This window comes from Rhynchophorus ferrugineus, unplaced genomic scaffold (genome assembly GCF_030347505.1).
Source record: "Rhynchophorus ferrugineus isolate W39M unplaced genomic scaffold, kcgeb_rfMv2 rfM3, whole genome shotgun sequence".
Classification (NCBI taxonomy): Eukaryota; Metazoa; Arthropoda; class Insecta; order Coleoptera; family Curculionidae; genus Rhynchophorus; species Rhynchophorus ferrugineus.
The window spans coordinates 17606563-17627524 of record NW_027472582.1 but is presented as its reverse complement, the minus strand read 5'-3'; the positions used below and the strand labels follow the sequence as shown (position 1 = coordinate 17627524).

The following is a 20962-nucleotide window of genomic DNA, read 5'->3' as shown; positions in this document are numbered from 1 at the left end:
AGTATACCATGTATTGAATGACGTACTTTTAACAATAAGGTGTATTTGGCTGTATTTGACGTATTTGTCAAAGGGATTTATTTTTGTTGTATGTTGTATTGTTATTCATAATTGTTATTGCTATTTTTTAAGTAAGAAATATGTCTGGCCATCAATATATAAAATCAACAAATCCTTTTGACACTGACTACGACGATGTAGATGACGAAACTTTTTTAAAAAATTCAAGAAGGCCAGCAAGTAATCAGAGTAGTTTCGATGCCCAGGTATGTTTTTTGTTTAATTATAGTCCTAATATGATATTTTATGTTGGAATATGGTATAATAGTGATATTGTATACTTATACCGATAACGAATATATTTTTTTGTTTCTTGAATAGATTCAGAGTTTTCACGAAAGAAAACGTCAAATTGAAGAAAGCACAATTCGAAGCTCTGAACAAAGTTTGAGTATTTTAAGAGATTCTGAACAAATTGGAATAGCTACTGCCGAAGAATTAATGCGCCAAAGAGAAAAATTAGAAAAAACTGATAAACAGTTGGATGATATTAATAATACTCTAAGATTTTCTCAGAAACATATAAACGGAATTAAGTCTGTATTTAGTAGCCTCAAAAACTATATGTCAGGAAGAAATGATAAAAGTCCAACAACATCAAGTTCCACACCCAGTACAGTAAAAGTAATAATAATTTAATTTGCTTATAACATAAAAAAGTGTTTATTACATTTTTTATTTAGGAATCTACATCATCGACAAATTTGCAGAGTAAATTAGAAAGATATGATCGTTTTAGTGAGCATCCAGCTACAAGACTTCGAGGAAATGATTTTAATGAACCACCGACACAACAGTACTCTTACAGTTCTGGAAGTAAAGATTTCAGTGCAAAGCTAGATGCCAATTTACAGGAAATGTGTAGTAATATATCTAGGTATGTCTTTTTGTTTATATTAATAACTTTAGATTTGGTAGTATAATCATTTTATAAATTTATAAATGAATAATATAAATATTTGAATAATTTTAAAGGTTAAATATATCTTAACTTGTGGTTTGTACATTTTAATTACTAAAAAGTGTTTTAATTTTTAGATTGAAAGGTTTGGCTAGTGAATTAGGGGAAGAGATTGACAGTCAAAATGATTTAATAGATAATATAACTAATAAAGCTGAAAAAGCAGAATTAACCGTTCAAAAGCAAAACAAAGATATGCAAAAAATTCTTAAAAAATAATGTATCTAAATTATTCTCATTGTTCTTTTTTTAGTTGAATTTATATTATTTATTATTGAATTAGAGCAAACTAAATGTTATTGAAGTTCTCATACAAGAAAATGTAAATGTTGTTTTGTTCAGAAAAGCTGTATTTAATCTATATTTTTAATATATTATTTAATTTTTGAATTATTTTTTATGGTTATTGTAAGTATATTGTATATATTGCTATTATTATTGTGTTCAATATATAAAAATTAATTTCATATGTATATTTTTAATATAAATTGTATGTTTCCATAAATTGTTTTAAGTGATATAATTTTATTTTTGGATGTTGGGAAATTTAATTTCTATAGTCTTTTACTTATTTTTCACCTACAGAACTTAATTTTTCCCGATACCCCTTCATATATATTCCCTTTCGTTCCACTGAATGTATTTCATTATTATTACTAATTGTAAGATATGTAAAAGTATGTAATATGTATTTTACATATACATTTTCTAGTCCATAATTCATAGATTCCCCGTGATACAGAAACTAATGTGTTTTAAAAGTTGCATAAAGATATATAGCTTCTAAATATTAATATATTAAGAAATTATGAACTTTTAATAGCCTGTAGTTGTTATTGCTAGATCTGACTATGGACTTTTTAAGATTATAAATTTTAGTCAACATTTTTTTCTGTCAATTCTAAAATTTAATTTTTCTATGTAAATATGTTTGATATGTAATTTAATTTAAAATAAAAAATGCCCTTATTATATAAGAATTCAAATTTAGAGCTTTGCGCACTGACGGTATCGCACTTGCGCAAACAGGAAGTATGTGGCAAGCCTAGCGGACAAAATGAGAATTTTTTAACACTTCTGTCTACGGTCGACCATGTTGGGTGCAGTAGGAAGAGCTGCTAGCCTTTTGGCTAGCAAAACCACTGAAAAAGTTGGACAAGAATCACTAAAAGCCGTAGCATGCTACAACCAGCAAAGTAAGTATTTCATTTACACCGAAATGCTGTATCTTCATATCTTTTATGTTAATCAGTTTGACATTCCGGTTACTTATATCATCTCAATACCACAATTATAGCTGCTTTCTAAATCAAATTATAATAGTACTTTAATCGCATTTATTAATGCTTCAAGTGTCGATTAAATTTATTTATAACTATAAAATCTTATTAAAACCATCTCTATCAATAGTTACATAATCATCCTACTAACACTCGCCATTTTGAGTGTATGTAAGAATTTTTAAGCGAAATTAATATAAATATTGCCTTATTAGAGATAATATCAGTGTTTTCTTTTAATTTGGAAGAAAATGTGATCATTACATAATAGATAGGCTTATGTCATACTTAAACTCATGTTTCCTAAGATTTTAGTCTAAAGGTTAACCATTTTTATTGATAGATCGCAGTTTTGCTGCAAAAGCCGCACCAGGAGCCGCAAAAGGCAAAGTCGTAGCCGTTATTGGTGCCGTAGTAGATGTTCAGTTTGATGACAATTTGCCACCTATTCTCAATGCTTTGGAAGTTTCAAACCGTAGCCCCAGGCTAGTACTCGAAGTAAGACATTTATAAAGTGGACTATAAAATATTCAGCAAGCTTCAGGGTTGATTTACTATTTAAATAGTTTTTCAATTAAATATATCTTGCAATATAAATTATAATACGTTACTGTCTTTGGCCTTTTTTATTTGGGTCAAGGGTTTTGTTATTATATACAAAACTAATTTAATTTTTTAGACAATTTTTTATTGTTAACTTTACATTTTAGGTAGCTCAACATTTGGGAGAAAACACTGTTCGTACTATTGCCATGGATGGTACTGAAGGTTTAGTCAGAGGGCAAGGTGTTTTGGATACTGGTTATCCCATTCGTATTCCAGTTGGTAAGTTGGCATTGTATATGTCTTTATCCATTATAGACTAAACTGGGTTAATTTAGGTGCTGAGACTTTGGGTCGTATCATGAATGTTATTGGTGAACCTATTGATGAAAGGGGCCCAATTCCCACTGATAAATTAGCTCCCATTCATGCTGAAGCCCCTGAGTTTGTTGATATGAGTGTTGAGCAGGAAATTTTAGTTACTGGTATTAAGGTAATTTTATTTCATGCTGTTTATGCATATGTACTCACTTGCTATTTATGAGCAGGTTGTAGATCTTCTAGCTCCTTATGCCAAGGGTGGTAAAATTGGACTGTTTGGAGGAGCTGGTGTAGGAAAAACTGTATTGATTATGGAACTGATTAACAATGTAGCTAAGGCTCATGGTGGCTACTCAGTATTTGCTGGTGTAGGAGAACGTACCCGTGAAGGTACGAGGAAATATAGTTTTATAAATTTGTATGTGTATTTACACAAAATATTCTGTAGGCAATGACTTGTACCATGAAATGATTGAATCTGGAGTCATTTCTTTGAAAGACAAAACATCAAAAGTAGCTCTTGTCTATGGACAAATGAATGAACCACCAGGTGCCCGTGCTCGTGTAGCTTTAACTGGATTGACTGTTGCTGAATATTTCCGTGATCAAGAAGGACAAGATGTGTTGCTGTTCATTGACAACATTTTCAGGTATTTTTTAACTATATTTTTCAGCTTATTTGTTGTCAATTTTACAGGTTTATATTATTAGAATTATAAAGGAACCTTCGTTTAATTTTTAATAATCTCCTAGATTTACCCAAGCTGGTTCTGAAGTATCTGCTTTGCTGGGTCGTATCCCATCTGCTGTAGGTTACCAACCTACTCTGGCCACCGATATGGGTAGTATGCAGGAAAGAATCACCACCACTAAAAAGGGATCAATTACATCAGTACAGGTTCGTTTATTTGAACATGTTATTTCAGTTACATTTATATTAATGTCATTATTGTTTAGGCTATCTATGTACCTGCTGATGATTTGACTGATCCTGCTCCAGCCACCACTTTCGCTCACTTGGACGCCACCACCGTGTTGTCCCGTGCTATTGCTGAATTGGGTAAAATCTTGTGTGAATCGTTCAAATATAGCTGCTAATATATTTTAATCATTTTAGGTATCTACCCAGCTGTCGATCCTCTTGACTCCACCTCCCGTATCATGGACCCTAACATCATTGGTCAAGAGCACTACAATGTTGCTCGTGGTGTACAAAAGATTTTGCAAGACTATAAATCTTTGCAGGTATTTCAATAAGAGGCTGTTCATTTATTGTATATGACTAACTTTTTTTTTGGAAGGGAAGCAGTTTATCTGATTTTTTCTTACAATAAATGAACAGCCACTAAGTTTTGTTTTGGAGCATATTTTATACTTATGTAATTAAATTTTAAGGATATTATTGCTATCTTGGGTATGGATGAATTGTCTGAAGATGACAAATTAACTGTCGCCCGTGCCCGTAAAATTCAACGTTTCCTGTCACAACCTTTCCAAGTTGCTGAAGTTTTCACTGGTCACGCTGGAAAATTGGTCCCTCTTGAAGAAACTATTAAGGCGAGTAGTTCAAATTTAAACTACATAATGCAATTAATTGTTAATTGTTATTTTATTTTAGGGATTCCAAAAAATTTTGGGTGGAGATTATGATCATCTTCCAGAAGTAGCTTTCTACATGGTCGGTCCCATTGAAGAAGTTGTACAGAAGGCGGAAAAACTGGCAGAATCTTCCTAAATGAAGATGTAATACGTGATTTGTTTCTGTTGGTTCTTTATAAGAATATTCCATCATTCGTCAAATATATCTTGGATTTTTTTCAACACTCTAGATGTCATTTTATTTGAAAAGATTTAGATATTTTTTTTTATGTTCCAATATACAGTTTGCACTTAAAGTGCTATTGTTGTATTTACTAATATTAATTATTTAAAAATAGATACAAAAACATTATCGCTTTTCATTTATCTCTATTTTACTTTATGCTATATAGTCATTATAGATTTATTATTAACTTATCTATTCAAGATAATTTAAATGATTAATTCAGAGATTCAGTAAGATTTTAAAACATTTTAAAGCTTCCTTTTTAACCAACTGGGGTTTATCTGGATTGGCCCCTGCTACTTAATGAGGGCTCTGAACAAAAATCCTCTGCAAATCTTATGAACTGACCAAACACCATCCCAGAAGACATTTGATCTTATTCAGCCTAGCTAGTGGCGTAACAAGTATCAAGTTGTTCCTTGTCGGATGTTTCACCACTGTCTAGAAATAAACATCAAATATATCCAAACCTGTGGATTTCACTGTAGTAGAGGAATGGTTCTATCATTTCACCACTTTGGCTATAATTTTTATATTATATTACATAATCATACATTAATATATGTAACATTAACCTTGTTCTGAATTAATGCAGACAGATATTTAATATTTTATGATCTGTCATTAGATTTTTAGTACATCAAAATTAAGTACATTATATGAATTAAAATTCGCTAATAAACAAAATATGCCTACTATTTTGTCTAATCTAATCTTTTTTAAAAATTTTTGTATGAAATACCTAATTGTTATAAGTAGCACCTTATCTAGATTGTTTTGTCTTGCTTTAACTCAAAAATATACCATATCATTAATAACATGTTAAAATGCTATTTACTGGAGACTAGATAATTCAAAATATTATTGTCTTTGATATATAACATTTTGTCACCTATATAACATGCCATGTTAATGAGGTAAATTAAGCATTTTTTCCTGAATAGACATTTTTATTATAACTAAGTGCTACCTTGAATGACATAACACATCGATGATTGACAGTAATGAATCACTAATATGAAGGATAATACTATAACTTGTTAGAATAAAATAGAAAAATATACGTTTTAGAGACTTTTATTGTTTTTATTACATCTTTTTATAATTTAATAATGCTCTATTACTACATGATTAAATCACCAATTCAAAATCCAATCCTGTATAGAGAATTGTTCTGATACTTTAACTAAACCTAAATACTTATCAATAATATGTAAGTGCATAAACTAGAATTTATCCAAAAAAAAAATATATTTATAAGAGAAAAATATATTTATATTACTATTGGTGGGAAATATAAAACAAAATAGGAAAACTAAAAGGTATTTTACACATGCCTATGATTAATAAGCATAATTTTGACATCTCATTTTTATATATTTTTAGTCAGTGTTACGATAAAACTGTAATACTAGTTTTGCAAAAATTATCCCAAAATTAATATTTTCTGTTAATTTTTACAAAGTAGTGTCTTTTAAAATTAATTTAATATTAATCAGTTTGACCATAAACATTTTCATCAGAATAAGCAATGTAAAGGAAAGCATCTTCCTCATGATGTTCCTAGAAATAATTATATCACTCTTTTTTCTATAATATCATACATTTCAAATACATACCTCATATAATGATCCCATAGTTGCGGATGTGGGAGGAATAACATTGTTTACAAAAAAAAACAAAGCATCTTCTGGCCTAAGGTGAATTCTCTTCCTAATCAAAAAGTAAAACTGGCCAAGGGTCAAATCAGAGGGTACCAAATATTTATTTTTGTCCACATTACCAATTTTTGCTTTTGGGGCTTTTTCAATAATAACCTAGGAATAAAAATAATTGATGAAATTATGACAAGTTTAACATTAATAATACAGTACTTTCTATGATCAGGTTAATAATAACATATTATTGATAAAGAATAATCAATTAAAATCTAACAAAAGCTACAATTGAAAACTGTCAAAAACCGACAGCTGTATTTTGTAAACCTGAAACTAAAACTCTTTTTTTAATTGTAAAGTAACATTATTACAACATTACCTAATATCTGAAATACAATGCTCAATATTTATTTTTAGAAAAAAATAACGTTAAGTACCAACGTTTTGTTCTATTTTCAAAATGATTCAATCATATAATAGCTGAAAACTGTGTTTATCATATGTTATTGACGCCATTATGCTAAGACGTAAAATATAAAAACATTTGCCAAAAACAGAACGTCATGACGTATAGAACTACCCAGTTTTTAAAGAAACCGTATACATGTTTTATTGACAAAAACATAGTATAAATAACTGTTATAACAATTATTTCAGTATTTACACCATATTTGCTAACACTTAAAAAAAACTTACTGGCACTCTATCGGCATGTTTTTCTCTGATTTTCAATCCCTCACTTTTCCTTTTCTCGAAAGGTTGTTCTTCCTTGTATCTAAATTTCATTTTGTTAAGCTTGTTCACCAAAATTTCGACAAAAACGTTTTAATATTTTGACAAAGCACGATTGGTTGACGTTCAACTTCTAGATTTCCTTGTTGTGAAAACAATCAATATGTATTGGTGGGGCGTACTACACTAGTCAATGATTAAACTTGACATTTTTAAACAAACAATATAAAATAAATAAAGTATATCATTAATACAAACAAATGTTGTCTTTATTTTCTGTCTTAATATGTATGATCAACAATGTTCTATTTAGAATATAAAATTAAAAAGTGTATTGAACTTGACTAGTGATAATATCTATATATTTTGAGCATAATCAGCTGTAATTCAAATCAATGTCACTGTAATTTTCTTTTTAAATTTTTTGTATAATTATGTGTAATTATCTCTTCTACTATATAACTGATCTAATAATTATATTATTTAAAAATTAGTTTTCTCAATATTCTATATACTTAACATGTGCATTATATTTATTTTGGTAATTATGAAATATCAATATATTTAGATGAAGACCTTCAAACATTTGAAGTTATATTTAAAGGTCATATTTGTTCGATATATCGCAGAGAAAATAGAGATCTTAACTGGAGCAATTTTGGAGAAATATTTCGCGACACCCAACACCTAGATATGTCTACTTTGAACATTACTTGCTTGAATCGCTTAGTTAAGAACCGCGAAGAGATTTGATTGGTTCATTCCGCTTTTATGGCACGTTTGTTGTTTACTTTTTAGTATGTTTCATTTATAGAAGAGTGCGTTTAATTTTTTATACGGTTTGGCGATTCAATTATTAGTTATTAAGTTCGTCAATGTAATATTAGTTACTCTATGGTACAAGACATTGAATATTGTCTGTATATTTTGTCCTCTGTGGTGTGTCCTAGTTTTCTCTAGCTTCATAAGTGATCTAAATTAGAGAAATCAGTAATGATTAAAGGATTGTTATTTATTAGTCTTGGTATTTTGATTATGGTGGTTGTTAATTTTTATTTTATTGTCATTGTTTTAAAGGTTGTTTTTTTTTCGTTCACTGATCGCTGAAGCTGTATTTTCTCATATATTAGATAAGAGGGATAGATTATAGAGAATAGCGAGTTGATAGTACTGCTATTGAACGTCTGCATATTGAGAAACGAAACCAGATCCTCGATGATTAAGAACATTATTAAAACATGGCATTCAATCCAATTGCAGATCTAGGCAGGTAATACTGATAAGAACAAATGATACCTTATTTAAGTAATATTATATTAATAACGATTTGACCACCCATATATGTGTTTTGTTTCAGTAAATAATTGTTTCAAAGTGGTTTTTATATTTTTATTTATTATAAATATTTACATAGTTTTATAACACTGACCATCATCTAACCATGTACACCAGGTATTATTATAAAACCTAGGGTTTGACGATAAATCAACAGGATACATTCTTTCAGGTACTAATTCATTAATATAACTATTTAACCTTTGTTTCAATAATTTAACGACATAGGGTAATGTTGTATTTAAATTTTCAGTTTCACAGGGATCTTCCCATAAGTCAAAAAGACATTCTCCTTAAAAAAAATTTTTAATATGGGTATTTCAATTATGAAATATAACTTACTTAAACATGGAGAATCCCTAGTTCGTGTTTTACCATTACAATGACTTATATCTAATTGTTGTCTTATTTGAATAATCCTACTTGGGGTTAAGGGTTGTTGTTTAGACAAACTTTTAATAGCTTCGTTAACAGGGCTTCGAATTATACCCTGAATATTATATGGAGGAACGGTTCCATTTCTACCTGTTTCTCCATAAGCTCCATCATATATGCCAGCTTGGTAAGATCCTAAAAGTATTATAAGATATTATGCAAAAGACAAGGCAGTACCATATTTGATTAAGTTGTTTTTATTATGATGTAATTTATTAATGATATAATTACTTACCATTTAGAAATTTGTATCTTCCACCCTTACTTATGATAGCAGAATAACCTTCTAATTCATCAATATTGAGTAAAACTTCATGGCGTGGAGTAGGAAAATCATATGATATTGTAGGCCATTGGTCAATACCATCCACATCATAGTCAACTGATCCCCCTGGAAATTTTAAAGTTTAATATATATAATAAAATTTATTTGGGAAGTTTACCTGCTAGACAGATAAATGTAGTGTAAATGTCTGTGAGATGCATTAAATTATTGTTAACATATCCTTTCTTGTACAACATCGGACTATACAGGACAGCAGATCCTCTTACACCTCCTTCAAGCAAAGTAAATTTAAGCTGAAAATATGTTCTAATTAATGAGGTACCGTTGTTGATGTTACTTGGTTTCCCTGATTACCTGAATGTCGTTTTAGGACGAAAGAATAACTAATTAGATTAATTTAAAAAATACTATAAAACTGTATTATAAGACTATAACTATATTTATGTTATTTATTTCTTTATACATAGTTCAACTGTAAATTAATTTTGAGGATTTTACAATAAAGGGAGTACCGTTCGCTATATAAATTTTAAATTTTCAAAAAAATCAGTCAAAAATATTTCACAGTTCTTATATAAATATTTGAAGTTTGCAACTTACCCCTTTAAATGGATAATTGGACCCATGATTTTGATACAGTCCAATTGTTTGTGCGCCGTTATCAGAAAAAAATAAAATTACTGTGTTCTCTAGCATACCTCGATTGCTTAATTTCTTAACGATTTGTCCTACTGAATTATCAAGTCTGTTCACAACATCTATCCATAAACGGGTCATTAGAAATGTATGTTCTTGTTGTTTTTATACAAATTACCTGCTAATCGTTGTCTCATAGGATTGGTGATATGTGAGTAGGTTCTTCTAGTATAGTTTAGATCCGGAACACCCAGCTCAGTTCCGTTTGCGCCAGTATGGGCTGCTAGATGTGCCACCATGAGAAATAATGGTTTCTTTACGTTATGTTTATCTATAACTTCTAAAGCCTTCTTGGTAAACATATCTGTTACATATTGGTTTCGGTATTGCCACTGAGGTTTTATGTCGTCGTGCAAATCAAGTCCGGATAATGGTGGTGTGGCATTCTATCAAAATAAATAGATTATTGGAGTTTGGGAAAACATTTTTTTTCTAATAGATTGATTTAAAGTCACTTATCTAGTAATTTTTAATTTATGGAAAAAGTCCGTACTATAGCGTGTAAGAGTGTCATTCCTTTAGTCAGTAAAATTTTATTTCGATTCAAAACCGGAGATTATCGAAGTTAATTTTCAGAATATCAAAAAAAAAAACGTTTTAAAAGAGAAATATTGAGTGCATTCAGACTAAGTAAAAAATGAAAAAAAAAAAATGTCGGAGATTTTGAAGCATATGCGGTTCGCTCGGATGTTGCTTGGTCCGATTACTATTTGTTTCGGTCTTTGCAAAACTCTCTTAATGGCTGGATTTAAAAGGGCTTGCAAGAATCGAATGGTCCACATTTTCAAGTTCAACAAGTGACAGAATTAAAATGACACTTTCAAAAACACAAAAGGAAAAAACTAAATTATTTTTTCATTTTGCCATTATAATGCTTTTTTTGTAAAATGACAGCAGAAGCTAGTGCAATACTGATTTTTGATAAAAAATGTCAAATATTCTGCAGCTTTAATCTACATTCCTTTGCAACGGCGTGTTGGTGCGTTTCTTTTAATTCTTGGTAAATACCACACATAAAAAGATAGTACAAAGTAATATTTTGATAAAAGCTCGGTAATTGAAAAGTAACTGTTGCAATAAAAGTGAAATTTTCTTACCTAACAACTTTTTATTATTTATGTCTATTTGTTCTTTTTTCGTTAGTTTTAATTCACAGAAATTATGCATTTTTAATTCCATGTTGTTTTGTTAAAAATTAAAAAGTCGAGATAATTAAAAATATTCATTGCAACTATAAGATAGGTTTCTAATTTAGAATATTTATATTTATGATTTGGTATTGATACATTAGCCTGATATGTTATCTATTGACGTATGATGAATGATGACGTATAAATGAATATTGATGCAAACACGACTTTTTAAAAATAATTACATCCTTAACTAATATTCTGTCAAAATTTAATGATCATCAGACGATTTATTATTTTATAAATGATAGCGTCTTTGTTGCATTGGTGCAAGAACGAATGTTGAACAAAAGGCTAACATAAGTTTTATTTTGATCTAATAACTGGTTACTGATGTTTTTAATTTTTGTGTTTTAAACAATTTATTATGGTGTATTTATGGCATTGAACTAGAATTACATAGAACATAGTTGGCGTTTGTTGCATGATAACACGCGTCTCATCATGCCAAATTTTTTTATAAAAAAATCTCAATTTCCCCACATTCGTAGTATTCACCTGATCTGTCACCTTACGTCTGAGAAATTTTTACTATGTAAATGTACTTTGTAATGTAGCTTGTATTGGTAAATTAATACAAGCTTATTTTTTAAATTGTTCTATAAACTTTTTAATATAACTGATATATGCAATGTAACAGTTCGCATGAAAGAATGTAAGATACATAATTGCCATACAACAGTTTGCATTGCTGTCATAGAAATATTAAATGAAATTTATCTGGTTTTTTATTTTTAGGAATATATGCAGTTGTAAGCGATCGTTATAAAATATAACATATGAATAATGTTCAATAATAATATATGAAATATGAATAAAATTCGAGTGGGAGGGGTTGCTAATTGTATGCATGTTACTTATGTATGAAATGTTATTATTTTCTCTATTAATATTGAAGTTTTACTTTACACTGCTCTATAAATTTATGATACTCACGTTTACGTTTTGGCTAATAAAATGATCAAAATAACCAATATAACCGTTCCAGTAACCAAAATGGGAGTCGAATCCTCTTGCCGTTGGAAGGTCCTTCCTTCTTGCAGAACTTAGATGCCATTTACCAACCAAATGAGTCTTATATCCTAGTTGTTTTAGTTTCATTGGTAGCGTTTCGATGTCATTCGGCAATGGTCTGTCTTCTCCTGCCTTAATTGGTGTTCCTTGCAGGCCTAAATATTGATAATGGTTGAACAATTAACAGAATTCAAAGTTATCAAATATATATTAGTAAATCGACGTGTTTTTGTTTAATAAAGTTTTGTCGAAAGAAATGTCTTTTGATAGGTGAGATTTTCGATTAATGAAAAAACGCAACCTTGAATACAAATTATGACTGCACTGACAAGCAGGAATGCGTTTCTGAGCAGGAATTTAAAAGCTTCAAAAAATATTTACGATTCACAATTTAGCTGTTTGTTGAACTTTTGGGAAAAAAAAGAAATTGGAATTTTACTTGGGATCTGCAAGAAATATTGAATTAATCTGTTGATGACCAAAAAAAAAGAAAAAAATAGAATAGGATTACCTCAGATATTAAATAAAATGTTTACGAAAATATGGGATTTTTTTGCTTATTTTAAGATATTATGCCACTGTTAGTAGCAGCACTCAAATTGTGGCTTGAGGACTATGCAATTGTCTGAAGGTCATTTTTAAACGAAATTGGTTTATATTAATTTATGAAATATTATGAATTATGTACGTAATAATTTTCATTAATACCTCGTTTTTGCATGATTGTTTAAATTATATAATATTTATATTATCTAATTTCTCGATTAAATAATAAATTATTGTTTATGCAATTTTGTGTTCGAATTCAAAGCACGATCAAAAAAAAAAAAGAACTAAACATGCTTTGAAACTGTTTTTTGGAGGTCAAGAAACCCATATTTTGATATATTACCCTTCAATCATGTTTGATCAAATGATTTTGGTATTTATACATTTCCATTTATAATATCTGTAACTTTATCGTAGCTTATAAATATGTTATATTTTTTACCGCCGGTGACGTAATGAAGCTTATATTCGGTCACAATTTTTCCACATTTAAAAAGCTGTGGAACATTTGTACATTTTGGTTTGGTGATTGGCATGCGTCTAAAAACTTCACTTCTCTTTTGCTAAAAAAGTGTGGAGTAAAAAATATGAAATCAGTTGTTTTGTTGCTGGTTTGTAAATTTATGGTTCAATTCCATGCTATTGTTTAGTTACTTAACGTGACCACATTAGTAATTTTGATATAATCGATACATTTCAGTTGGTTCAATAAAAATAGTTTTAGTTTCTTAACGATGCTTGTTTGGTAGGTGATTTAAAAGGAACCGATTTAAAATATCTTAAGTGAATTGCTTGACTATGTGCTGATGGCACTCTGAACTTCAGTCATTCTTTGCAACGTCTAAACAATTTTTTTATTAGAAAAGAATCGAAATTTTAATCAGAATTAACACAATATTGCAAAATTTACCTTCTAATATTGATTAAAACTTTCTGGTGTTTTGTTTTTAATGTACTTGGAATGTCCTTATAACCGTATAGAAAATAAATTCACCAGTAATAAATTAATAAAATAACTGGGCAGCAAAAAATCATTATATCCGCTTGTATCTAGCAAATTATTTACCGAGCATAAAAACTTATAGAAAATATACACGTATTGAATAACGTATATTTTTGGAGTAATTTTTAATTCTAACTCTTGCGTTACATTTTTTCTGGAATTCGGTATATGACTTACCCATTTTCATGGGATATCTTCCTGTTAGCAGTGCGGCTCTTGACGGGGTACATGTTGGTTGAGTATATAGATGGTTAAGGAACACGCCATTGTAACCCAGTGCGTCGATATTTGGTGTGGGAATCTGATTTGAACCGTGGAAGCCAAAATCATTCCAGCCCTAGAATTTCAAAACATATTCGCTCGTTACCCAATAACAATTCATTAAATTGAATAGCTAAAATAAAATAATATCACGTGTGAACGTTTTTATTTATATATATATATTCTTTTCTTCTTTTCTTTCTTTTTTTTAATATATTTTAAAGTCTCCTTTTACCAACTATGGGTTTGTCTGGACTGGGCCTAAAGTTTAACGTGGGCTCCGAACCACGGTCCTAAGCATTAAGCCTACCGACTGGCGAGTGACCAACTTTAGAAATCATCCCAGAAGACATCCGGTCTTACCCAGCCTGATTACTGGCGTGACTGGGATCATTTTCCTTGTCGGATTTTACACTCTTGCCTAGAACATTCACAGATTTGAAACAATCACAAACATAAATTTACGACCATGCCCCAGCAGGATCCGAACCCACGGCTATCGCAACAGTAGGAGGACCGTCCCATCGCCTTTACCACTGCGCCACCAAGCCGGCTTAATATATATTTACTAGTTATTGCCGACTAACGTATCTAGGAAACTAAAAAATTATCGAATAAAATAAAAATTAGTAGCACATTTCAGTGTTGTTACCATTTAGTCTTCATTACATAAGAAAACATGTGTTGGTTTCTTGAGCCTACGTACTAGTTCAGTGTTGTCCTAGAGTTACAGCTCTTTGGTGTTTAGATGAGTGGAGTTTTTACTAATGTCTTGTTGTGAATCTCTTAATTTTCTCAATGATGATTGGAATCTGAAGGTCTCGTTGTAAATAATTGTTTCTGTAGTATCTGGGTGCATCCACAATACTTCTTAGATCCTCTCGCAAAACATCCCCCATAACTAATTTCCAACTTATTATGCAATTTAGATTTTCTTCCAAGTAACAAATGCATTTTCTTTTGTATATTAATTCCAGTTGTTTTCTTTTTGATATTCTCTCTGAAGTTTTACCAAGGTATTTAACATTGTTAATGTATAGGATAATAGTGTAATAGTGCATATTTATTTGTAGATGAACAGTTTGGTTATAAGTGAATTCAATATATCTCAGTCCACTTATTTATATGATTACTTGCCTGTTGCAGTTTTCTGGTTCTTTATGAGCTATTATCTCCAAGATATAATATCTCCAGAAAATTTATTCATAATAACATTTTCTATTTGATATGTTACATGTATATTACATGTATGGTACATCTGCTTCTGTCTTTTTAAATATTGCGTAAGCTTTAGCACGTCGAAATATTGCCGTATTAATTTAGAATTTGGGTCTCCAAAGTTTGCCGATATGTAATCTTTAATTATTATCACTAATATTTTTAATCATATTGTAGACATCTGACAATAGGGTCGTCCAGATCAAATAGCATTCTAACTCTTTTGAACTTCTGAATTTAAAACGAATTTTACATTTTTACAAACTGTGTTTGGCTGTAAATTCGAGTCATCTATGACGTGCATTGGCTGTTTAATTGAAAGGACTGTGTATAACGATGACAATCGATATATTGACCTAGACGTTAACCGGTAAGATTATAACGGAACAGACATTCTACGTGAACCCGGGGCTGATTTCTCCTTCTCATTTTTTTCCTAGTTAAAAAGAGATAGATGCTGCCTTATGAATGGGAACGTGTAACCTAATCAGCACATAAAATTCGATGGGGGGGGGGGGGTAGATTCTAATGTACTATGTTGCCAAAAGCCCGCAAAATTCTTCAAAACATTGGTGATAATAATTAGAGGTTATAAACCGTCAAACGTAAATCAAAATTCTAACCTCATTACGGTGTACGGCGTCATACATTTTGATGACATGCATTAGAGGTTTTTTGGACGGGCTATAATTATCTCTTGCAGAGGCCACCAGTCATACGTGAATTGTCTAAGATAGTGCGTTGTGATCTTGCTAGATTAATTGATGTAAAATTAAACCATTTGACATGTGTATAAATTTGACACCTGTTGGATCATTAGTTTGTGAATTATAGCATTTTGAGTGAAGCAAGTTTTGTTATTATGAAAAAAATAGTTAAAAGGGAATTTAGCGTGTTGATAAAATATTACTTTTTGAACCATGAAGGATTGGTATGCTAAGTTTAGACGTGTTGAAATGAGCACCGAAGACGGTAAACGCAGTGGACGCCCAATAGAGGTTGTTACCGACGGAAACATTTAAAAAATCCACAAAATTATTTTCAATGACTGTAAATTGAAATTGAATGAAATAGCAGACACTCTTAAGATATCAACTGAACGTGTATATCATATCATTCACGAATATTTGGGTATGAGAAAACTCTGTGCAAAGTGACACAAACAAACAACGACGAGTCGATGATTCGGACCAGTGTTTGAAAATGATCAAGCGTAATAAACCCGAGTTTTTGCGTCGATATGTGACAGTGGATGAAATACGGCTCCATCATTTCACTTCGGAGTCCAATCGACGGTCATCCGAGTAGACGACACACGATGAATCCTCTCCAAAGCGTGGGAAAACGCAACAGTCGGCTGGCAAGGTTATGGCGTCTGTATTTTGGGATGCGCATGGAATCATTTTCATTGAAAAAAGGAAGGACCGTCAACAGCGACTATTGCCATTGACTATTATTACTATTGTTATATATAGCGTTATTGAACCGTTTGAAGGACGAAATTACCGAAAAACGGCCGCATTTGAAGAAAAAAGAAGTGCTACTTCACCAAGACAATGCACCGTGTCACAAGTTAGTGAAAACGATGGCAAAAATCCATGAATTGGGCTTCGAATTGCTTTCTCATCCACCGTATTCTCCAGATCTGACCCCCAGCGACTATTTCCTGTTCTCAGATTTCCTAATTTGAACCAAAGGACAAATCGTACTACAAAAATGGTATCGAAAAGTTGGAGGGTCGCTATAATCAGTGTATAACCCTTGAAGGGATTTATGTTGAATAAAAAAAAATAATTTTGTCAAAAAAATTTATATGTATGCTAAAATGTTTGTATGTTTGTAAAAAATGTATTTTATGTAAAATGTATTTTACTATGGTAGGCCGGGGATTTTTCAATTGATCTGTTAGAGTTTTATGTGTTATTTTAAAATCATCGTATACATTCTTGAAAATGATTCTTATATTAAATGAAAATGTGTTAATGTCACCCATATGGGGCAAAATAATTTACCCATCAATAGATTTCGACCTTCTTTTGGAGATAATTACTTTATTTTCCGGAATGTATGCCATTGTCACTAGTAAATTATGATTTTTTACTTATAGCTTGTAATATTGTTGGAGGTTAAAGAAGACATAAAAGACACTCAGGCGTTTTGTTTAGAGTTAGCTCAAATACTGATTTTTTTTTAAACGAGGATTAATTGTACCCTCTACCTTACGGTAATAATTAATTGTCAAATATCGAAAAGTCAAAGTCAAATATCCAGTATCCGGTAATTTTGGAACACACGTGACCAAATCGAAATTATCTTTCATTCAGCAAACAGATATCCTGAACTGAGAAAAAATATCAAAATTCAGACTACTCATAGCTACATCATTAAGCGCCATTAAAAGATAAATAAAAATAATTGTCGCTAATTTGTCATAAGGTGAACTGACCCATATGCTGATAGTCGTATGCGAACTATATAATCAAAATTCTTATACTTTTAGATGTTAAACATCAAAGAAATATCGGGCTTCTTTTACGTGAAACTCGAATAAAGATATTTTATCCACGTGCATAAAATAGCATTGATTTTTTTATAGTCACTTAATCATACAAGGATATAAAAAAATTAAAAAAGAAAACAATAGTTTTTGTTCGTTGCTCTTATACTAATGGTAACAGCTTTTTTTGTTAACTAACTAATTTTCTGCTAATTATTATATCCTGATTCATGGGGAATAAAAAATCGTTTTTTTAATATGCATATGTTTTGATGGATCTATATAGAAGGAAAATCTGTCATAATTTACTGAATGAATGAAATGAATAATAATTTAATGAATTTTACTGATGTCACTTTTTGACATAATTTTGTTCGTGATAAATTATATTTAAATCAATTTTCAGTATTGTCCATATATCGCATTTTTTATTTGATATTTTACTTTCTTTTCAACTTTCTATGTTATTTATCATTTGGATCTAATGATTAATTAATTAACTATAGTAAAATTCAAATTAGAACATTCTAATATTTATACAAATCGATATTTATTATTTGATCGACTATCACTGAAGAAGGAAAACACTAAATTTCAAAGCAGTTTATTTTTATAATCAATATATATTATTATCATTATTTTTTACTTTCTCGAGAACTTTCAACGACAATCGTGACCTAATAATATTAAAATTTAAATAAATTTTGTCAAATTAAAAAAAAAACACTAGCTATAAATTGTATTTAAAAAATTACCGTTTTTTTGCTATAGTAATAACAAAAAGAGAAGATACTTATTCACTGATAATGTTGAAAAGTAGTTACATTTCTTTTCCTTGTGGTAAACAACGGCATAAATGAAAATAATATCGTTTTTACTGAACATTGTTTTTGTATGATTGATATTATACGTATATGTATAAAATCAAAGCACGGCATTAATAGATGATTTGTGGTCGAGACAAATTAATTCTAGGAAAAGGAAAAAGAGATAATCATGTAATGTTTTTAGTACTTACAATGTCGTCTCCGACGATAATAACAAAATTCGGTTTTGAATAGACCGCCGTCAAAACACCGAGTAGTAAGGTTAAAATCTTCATTGTGAATAATTTCAAATTGGGTTAGACACTTCATTAAATATTGTTTAAAGCAGTCAAGTTTTGCGCCAATAGTGGGAGGGAGACTTAAATATTTTCATTTCTTGATATAATACTAGTAGTTTCATTTAATTCAACAATATATTCCAGACAATCTTTGTGTGATCTTTTCTAAATTTGATATTTTTGTGAAATGGTATTGTATATAAATTATATATACCAGTTACATGGAGTAAAGTGAAGTTTCTATAGCTAGTGAGTGTACTTTTATGAAATTAAATTTTTGACAACTTCAAAACAAACAACTGAATGACTAACTACGTTATTTTTTACTTGAACTGTCAAATATACTTTACTTAATTTTTAAGTTAATTTAAATAAAAAAATTCTTCATCTTGTTGACGCTGTGGCACTTAATATTCCAATATAGTCCATTTATTATGTTTATTTATGTTTTACTATGTAATTAGGGACCAAATATGTTACGTTGTAGAAATATTGACAAGGATGGGTTAATTTTTGTGGATTGTTTTGTTGTTATTTTTAACATGTTTAATGATGAAATAATATGATTTATTACATTATAGTTTCATAGTTCTAATATGTTATCTTTGAAGCAGTGATAGTTAAATTGTGAAATTCCATAAAGAAAGTTATATAATATTTTATATGATCTATCAATAAAGTTGGTTAATGTTTGTTACGAGCTGTTAAAATGTTGATTAAAATTCGAAACATTTTCCATGAGTAATGTTTAAACAATTAAGAATCCAAATTTACTGTTGCAAATCGACGTGCTTAAATGGCTGAAATTATCTATTTTATTTTCAGAATATACGAATTGTTTATCATTAGCCTTGCAATCAATTAGCGATTAATGCAATTTGTATTTTGATGGTTTTAGATTACATGATTTTCATATATTTGTTTATATAAATATAATAATATATAAATATTAAACAATCATAAACATAAATTTATGACCATGCCCAAGCAGGATTCGAACCCGCGACTATCGCAACAGTAGGTGGACCGTCCTGTCGCCTTTACCACTGCGCCAACCAAGCCGGCATATATTTGTTAATTTATTTGGATATTAATTTTTAAGGTTGAAAATTGCTTTGTGTGAAGGTGTTTGAATACAGAAATTATTTAATGATATTGTCAGATATTGTAGGGTTTACCTTTTAATAACAGGATATCGCCCGACAAATATTCCTCCTCAGAAGTGATTGGAATGGATAAAACCATTCCACTTATAGTTTTTACAATTACGGAATGAAATTACATCTTGAATGTTGGCGGAAAATTGTTCCTTCCAATTTATATTTTACAATTTAAATGTTAAACACGGGGGTGACTTATTCATATACTCAATATACAAATAAAAAATCGAATAGTGTTTTTTGCCCTATATCCTTTATACATGTAATTTTCACCGAAATTCTAAGAAGATAGTTACGTAATTATGTCATTTTTTGTTTATTTATACCTAGTCGAAGACTATGACAAATTACCTATTATTACTAAAATACTAAGTCACCCTCGATTTAAATCCAGTAACATGACTAAGTATTTTCACAGATGGTTTATTTTTATTAATCGAAATAGGTGCAATGTGTACTTACTTTCCTGAATATCATTCAACTGTACGATTTTAATAGTATTTGATAACCGCAGACTCTATTTATTCAAATGTTTTATCAATTGTTTATAAAAAAAAATTGCAGTACCTGATTAAAAAACTAATTACTAATATACATTTTATTTATCTATCATAATTTTAATTTTATCAAATGATCTTTCTTCAAATATCAAATATCAAATGATTTCTTCTTTGTCAATAAACATAATAAACAAGTAAGATAATAAGCATGTGTTGATAAGAAAGTAATTTAGGTTTTTCCCTTATTTTTATTTATATACAATAAGAATATTTTAAACAAGTTTATATTTATATTATATAATCTTTATGGCAACTTCACGATGATGAGGAATA

At 29.7% G+C, this 20962-nt stretch overlaps 4 protein-coding genes across 7 annotated transcripts; 2 read left to right on the top strand and 2 right to left on the bottom strand.

Moving 5' to 3' along the window:
* Positions 1-41: 41 nt before the first annotated feature.
* On the top strand, positions 42-1488 carry Snap29 (Synaptosomal-associated protein 29kDa). The gene is made up of 4 exons (XM_076400558.1): positions 42-266; positions 382-684; positions 744-937; positions 1099-1488. The coding sequence occupies exons 1-4, from the start codon at positions 141-143 to the stop codon at positions 1238-1240; spliced, it is 765 nt and encodes a 254-aa protein (XP_076256673.1). The 5' UTR covers positions 42-140; the 3' UTR covers positions 1241-1488.
* A 527-nt stretch (positions 1489-2015) lies between these two features.
* ATPsynbeta (ATP synthase, beta subunit) lies at positions 2016-5113 on the top strand. The gene is made up of 11 exons (XM_076400516.1): positions 2016-2217; positions 2645-2799; positions 3012-3126; positions 3183-3337; positions 3393-3555; positions 3614-3815; positions 3919-4063; positions 4123-4225; positions 4283-4410; positions 4561-4722; positions 4784-5113. Exons 1-11 carry the CDS (start codon positions 2115-2117, stop codon positions 4898-4900), a joined length of 1548 nt encoding a protein of 515 aa, XP_076256631.1. The 5' UTR covers positions 2016-2114; the 3' UTR covers positions 4901-5113.
* Positions 5114-6051: 938 nt separating this feature from the next.
* LOC143194035 (gamma-aminobutyric acid receptor-associated protein) lies at positions 6052-7536 on the bottom strand. Its single transcript, XM_076400585.1, has 3 exons — positions 7345-7536; positions 6610-6807; positions 6052-6553 (listed from the first exon to the last, which is right to left on the bottom strand). Exons 1-3 carry the CDS (start codon positions 7432-7434, stop codon positions 6482-6484), a joined length of 360 nt encoding a protein of 119 aa, XP_076256700.1. The 5' UTR covers positions 7435-7536; the 3' UTR covers positions 6052-6481.
* Positions 7537-8755: 1219 nt separating this feature from the next.
* Positions 8756-19033, bottom strand: LOC143193984 (arylsulfatase B). 4 transcript variants are annotated; one of them, XM_076400500.1, is made up of 10 exons: positions 14802-18973; positions 14618-14748; positions 14066-14225; positions 12259-12491; positions 10251-10518; positions 10037-10194; positions 9594-9729; positions 9386-9541; positions 9058-9285; positions 8756-9007 (listed from the first exon to the last, which is right to left on the bottom strand). In XM_076400500.1, the coding sequence occupies exons 2-10, from the start codon at positions 14672-14674 to the stop codon at positions 8787-8789; spliced, it is 1617 nt and encodes a 538-aa protein (XP_076256615.1). In that variant the 5' UTR covers positions 14675-14748; positions 14802-18973; the 3' UTR covers positions 8756-8786. The 4 variants fall into 4 exon arrangements, with proteins under 4 accessions (XP_076256615.1, XP_076256616.1, XP_076256614.1 ...); XM_076400501.1 differs by having other exon boundaries at positions 14066-14374; positions 14439-14748; positions 14802-15874; XM_076400499.1 differs by lacking the exon at positions 14618-14748 and having other exon boundaries at positions 18883-19033.
* Between the last annotated feature and the right edge of the window lie 1929 nt (positions 19034-20962).

Coding starts and splice junctions, on each gene's coding strand:
- ATPsynbeta (XM_076400516.1), top strand. CDS start 2,115: ATGTTGGGTGCAGTAGGAAGAGCTGCTAGCCTTTTGGCTAGCAAAACC. Junction 4,064..4,122: donor GATCAATTACATCAGTACAG/GTTCGTTTATTT, acceptor ATTATTGTTTAG/GCTATCTATGTACCTGCTGA. Junction 4,723..4,783: donor CTCTTGAAGAAACTATTAAG/GCGAGTAGTTCA, acceptor ATTTTATTTTAG/GGATTCCAAAAAATTTTGGG.
- LOC143194035 (XM_076400585.1), bottom strand. CDS start 7,434: ATGAAATTTAGATACAAGGAAGAACAACCTTTCGAGAAAAGGAAAAGT. Junction 6,808..7,344: donor AACATGCCGATAGAGTGCCA/GTAAGTTTTTTT, acceptor TTTTATTCCTAG/GTTATTATTGAAAAAGCCCC. Junction 6,554..6,609: donor CTATGGGATCATTATATGAG/GTATGTATTTGA, acceptor AATTATTTCTAG/GAACATCATGAGGAAGATGC.
- Snap29 (XM_076400558.1), top strand. CDS start 141: ATGTCTGGCCATCAATATATAAAATCAACAAATCCTTTTGACACTGAC. Junction 685..743: donor CCACACCCAGTACAGTAAAA/GTAATAATAATT, acceptor TTTTTTATTTAG/GAATCTACATCATCGACAAA. Junction 938..1,098: donor ATGTGTAGTAATATATCTAG/GTATGTCTTTTT, acceptor TTTAATTTTTAG/ATTGAAAGGTTTGGCTAGTG.
- LOC143193984 (XM_076400498.1), bottom strand. CDS start 18,802: ATGCCGTGCTTTGATTTTATACATATACGTATAATATCAATCATACAA. Junction 9,286..9,385: donor AAGATACAAATTTCTAAATG/GTAAGTAATTAT, acceptor TAATACTTTTAG/GATCTTACCAAGCTGGCATA. Junction 9,008..9,057: donor TAGGGATTCTCCATGTTTAA/GTAAGTTATATT, acceptor ATTTTTTTTAAG/GAGAATGTCTTTTTGACTTA.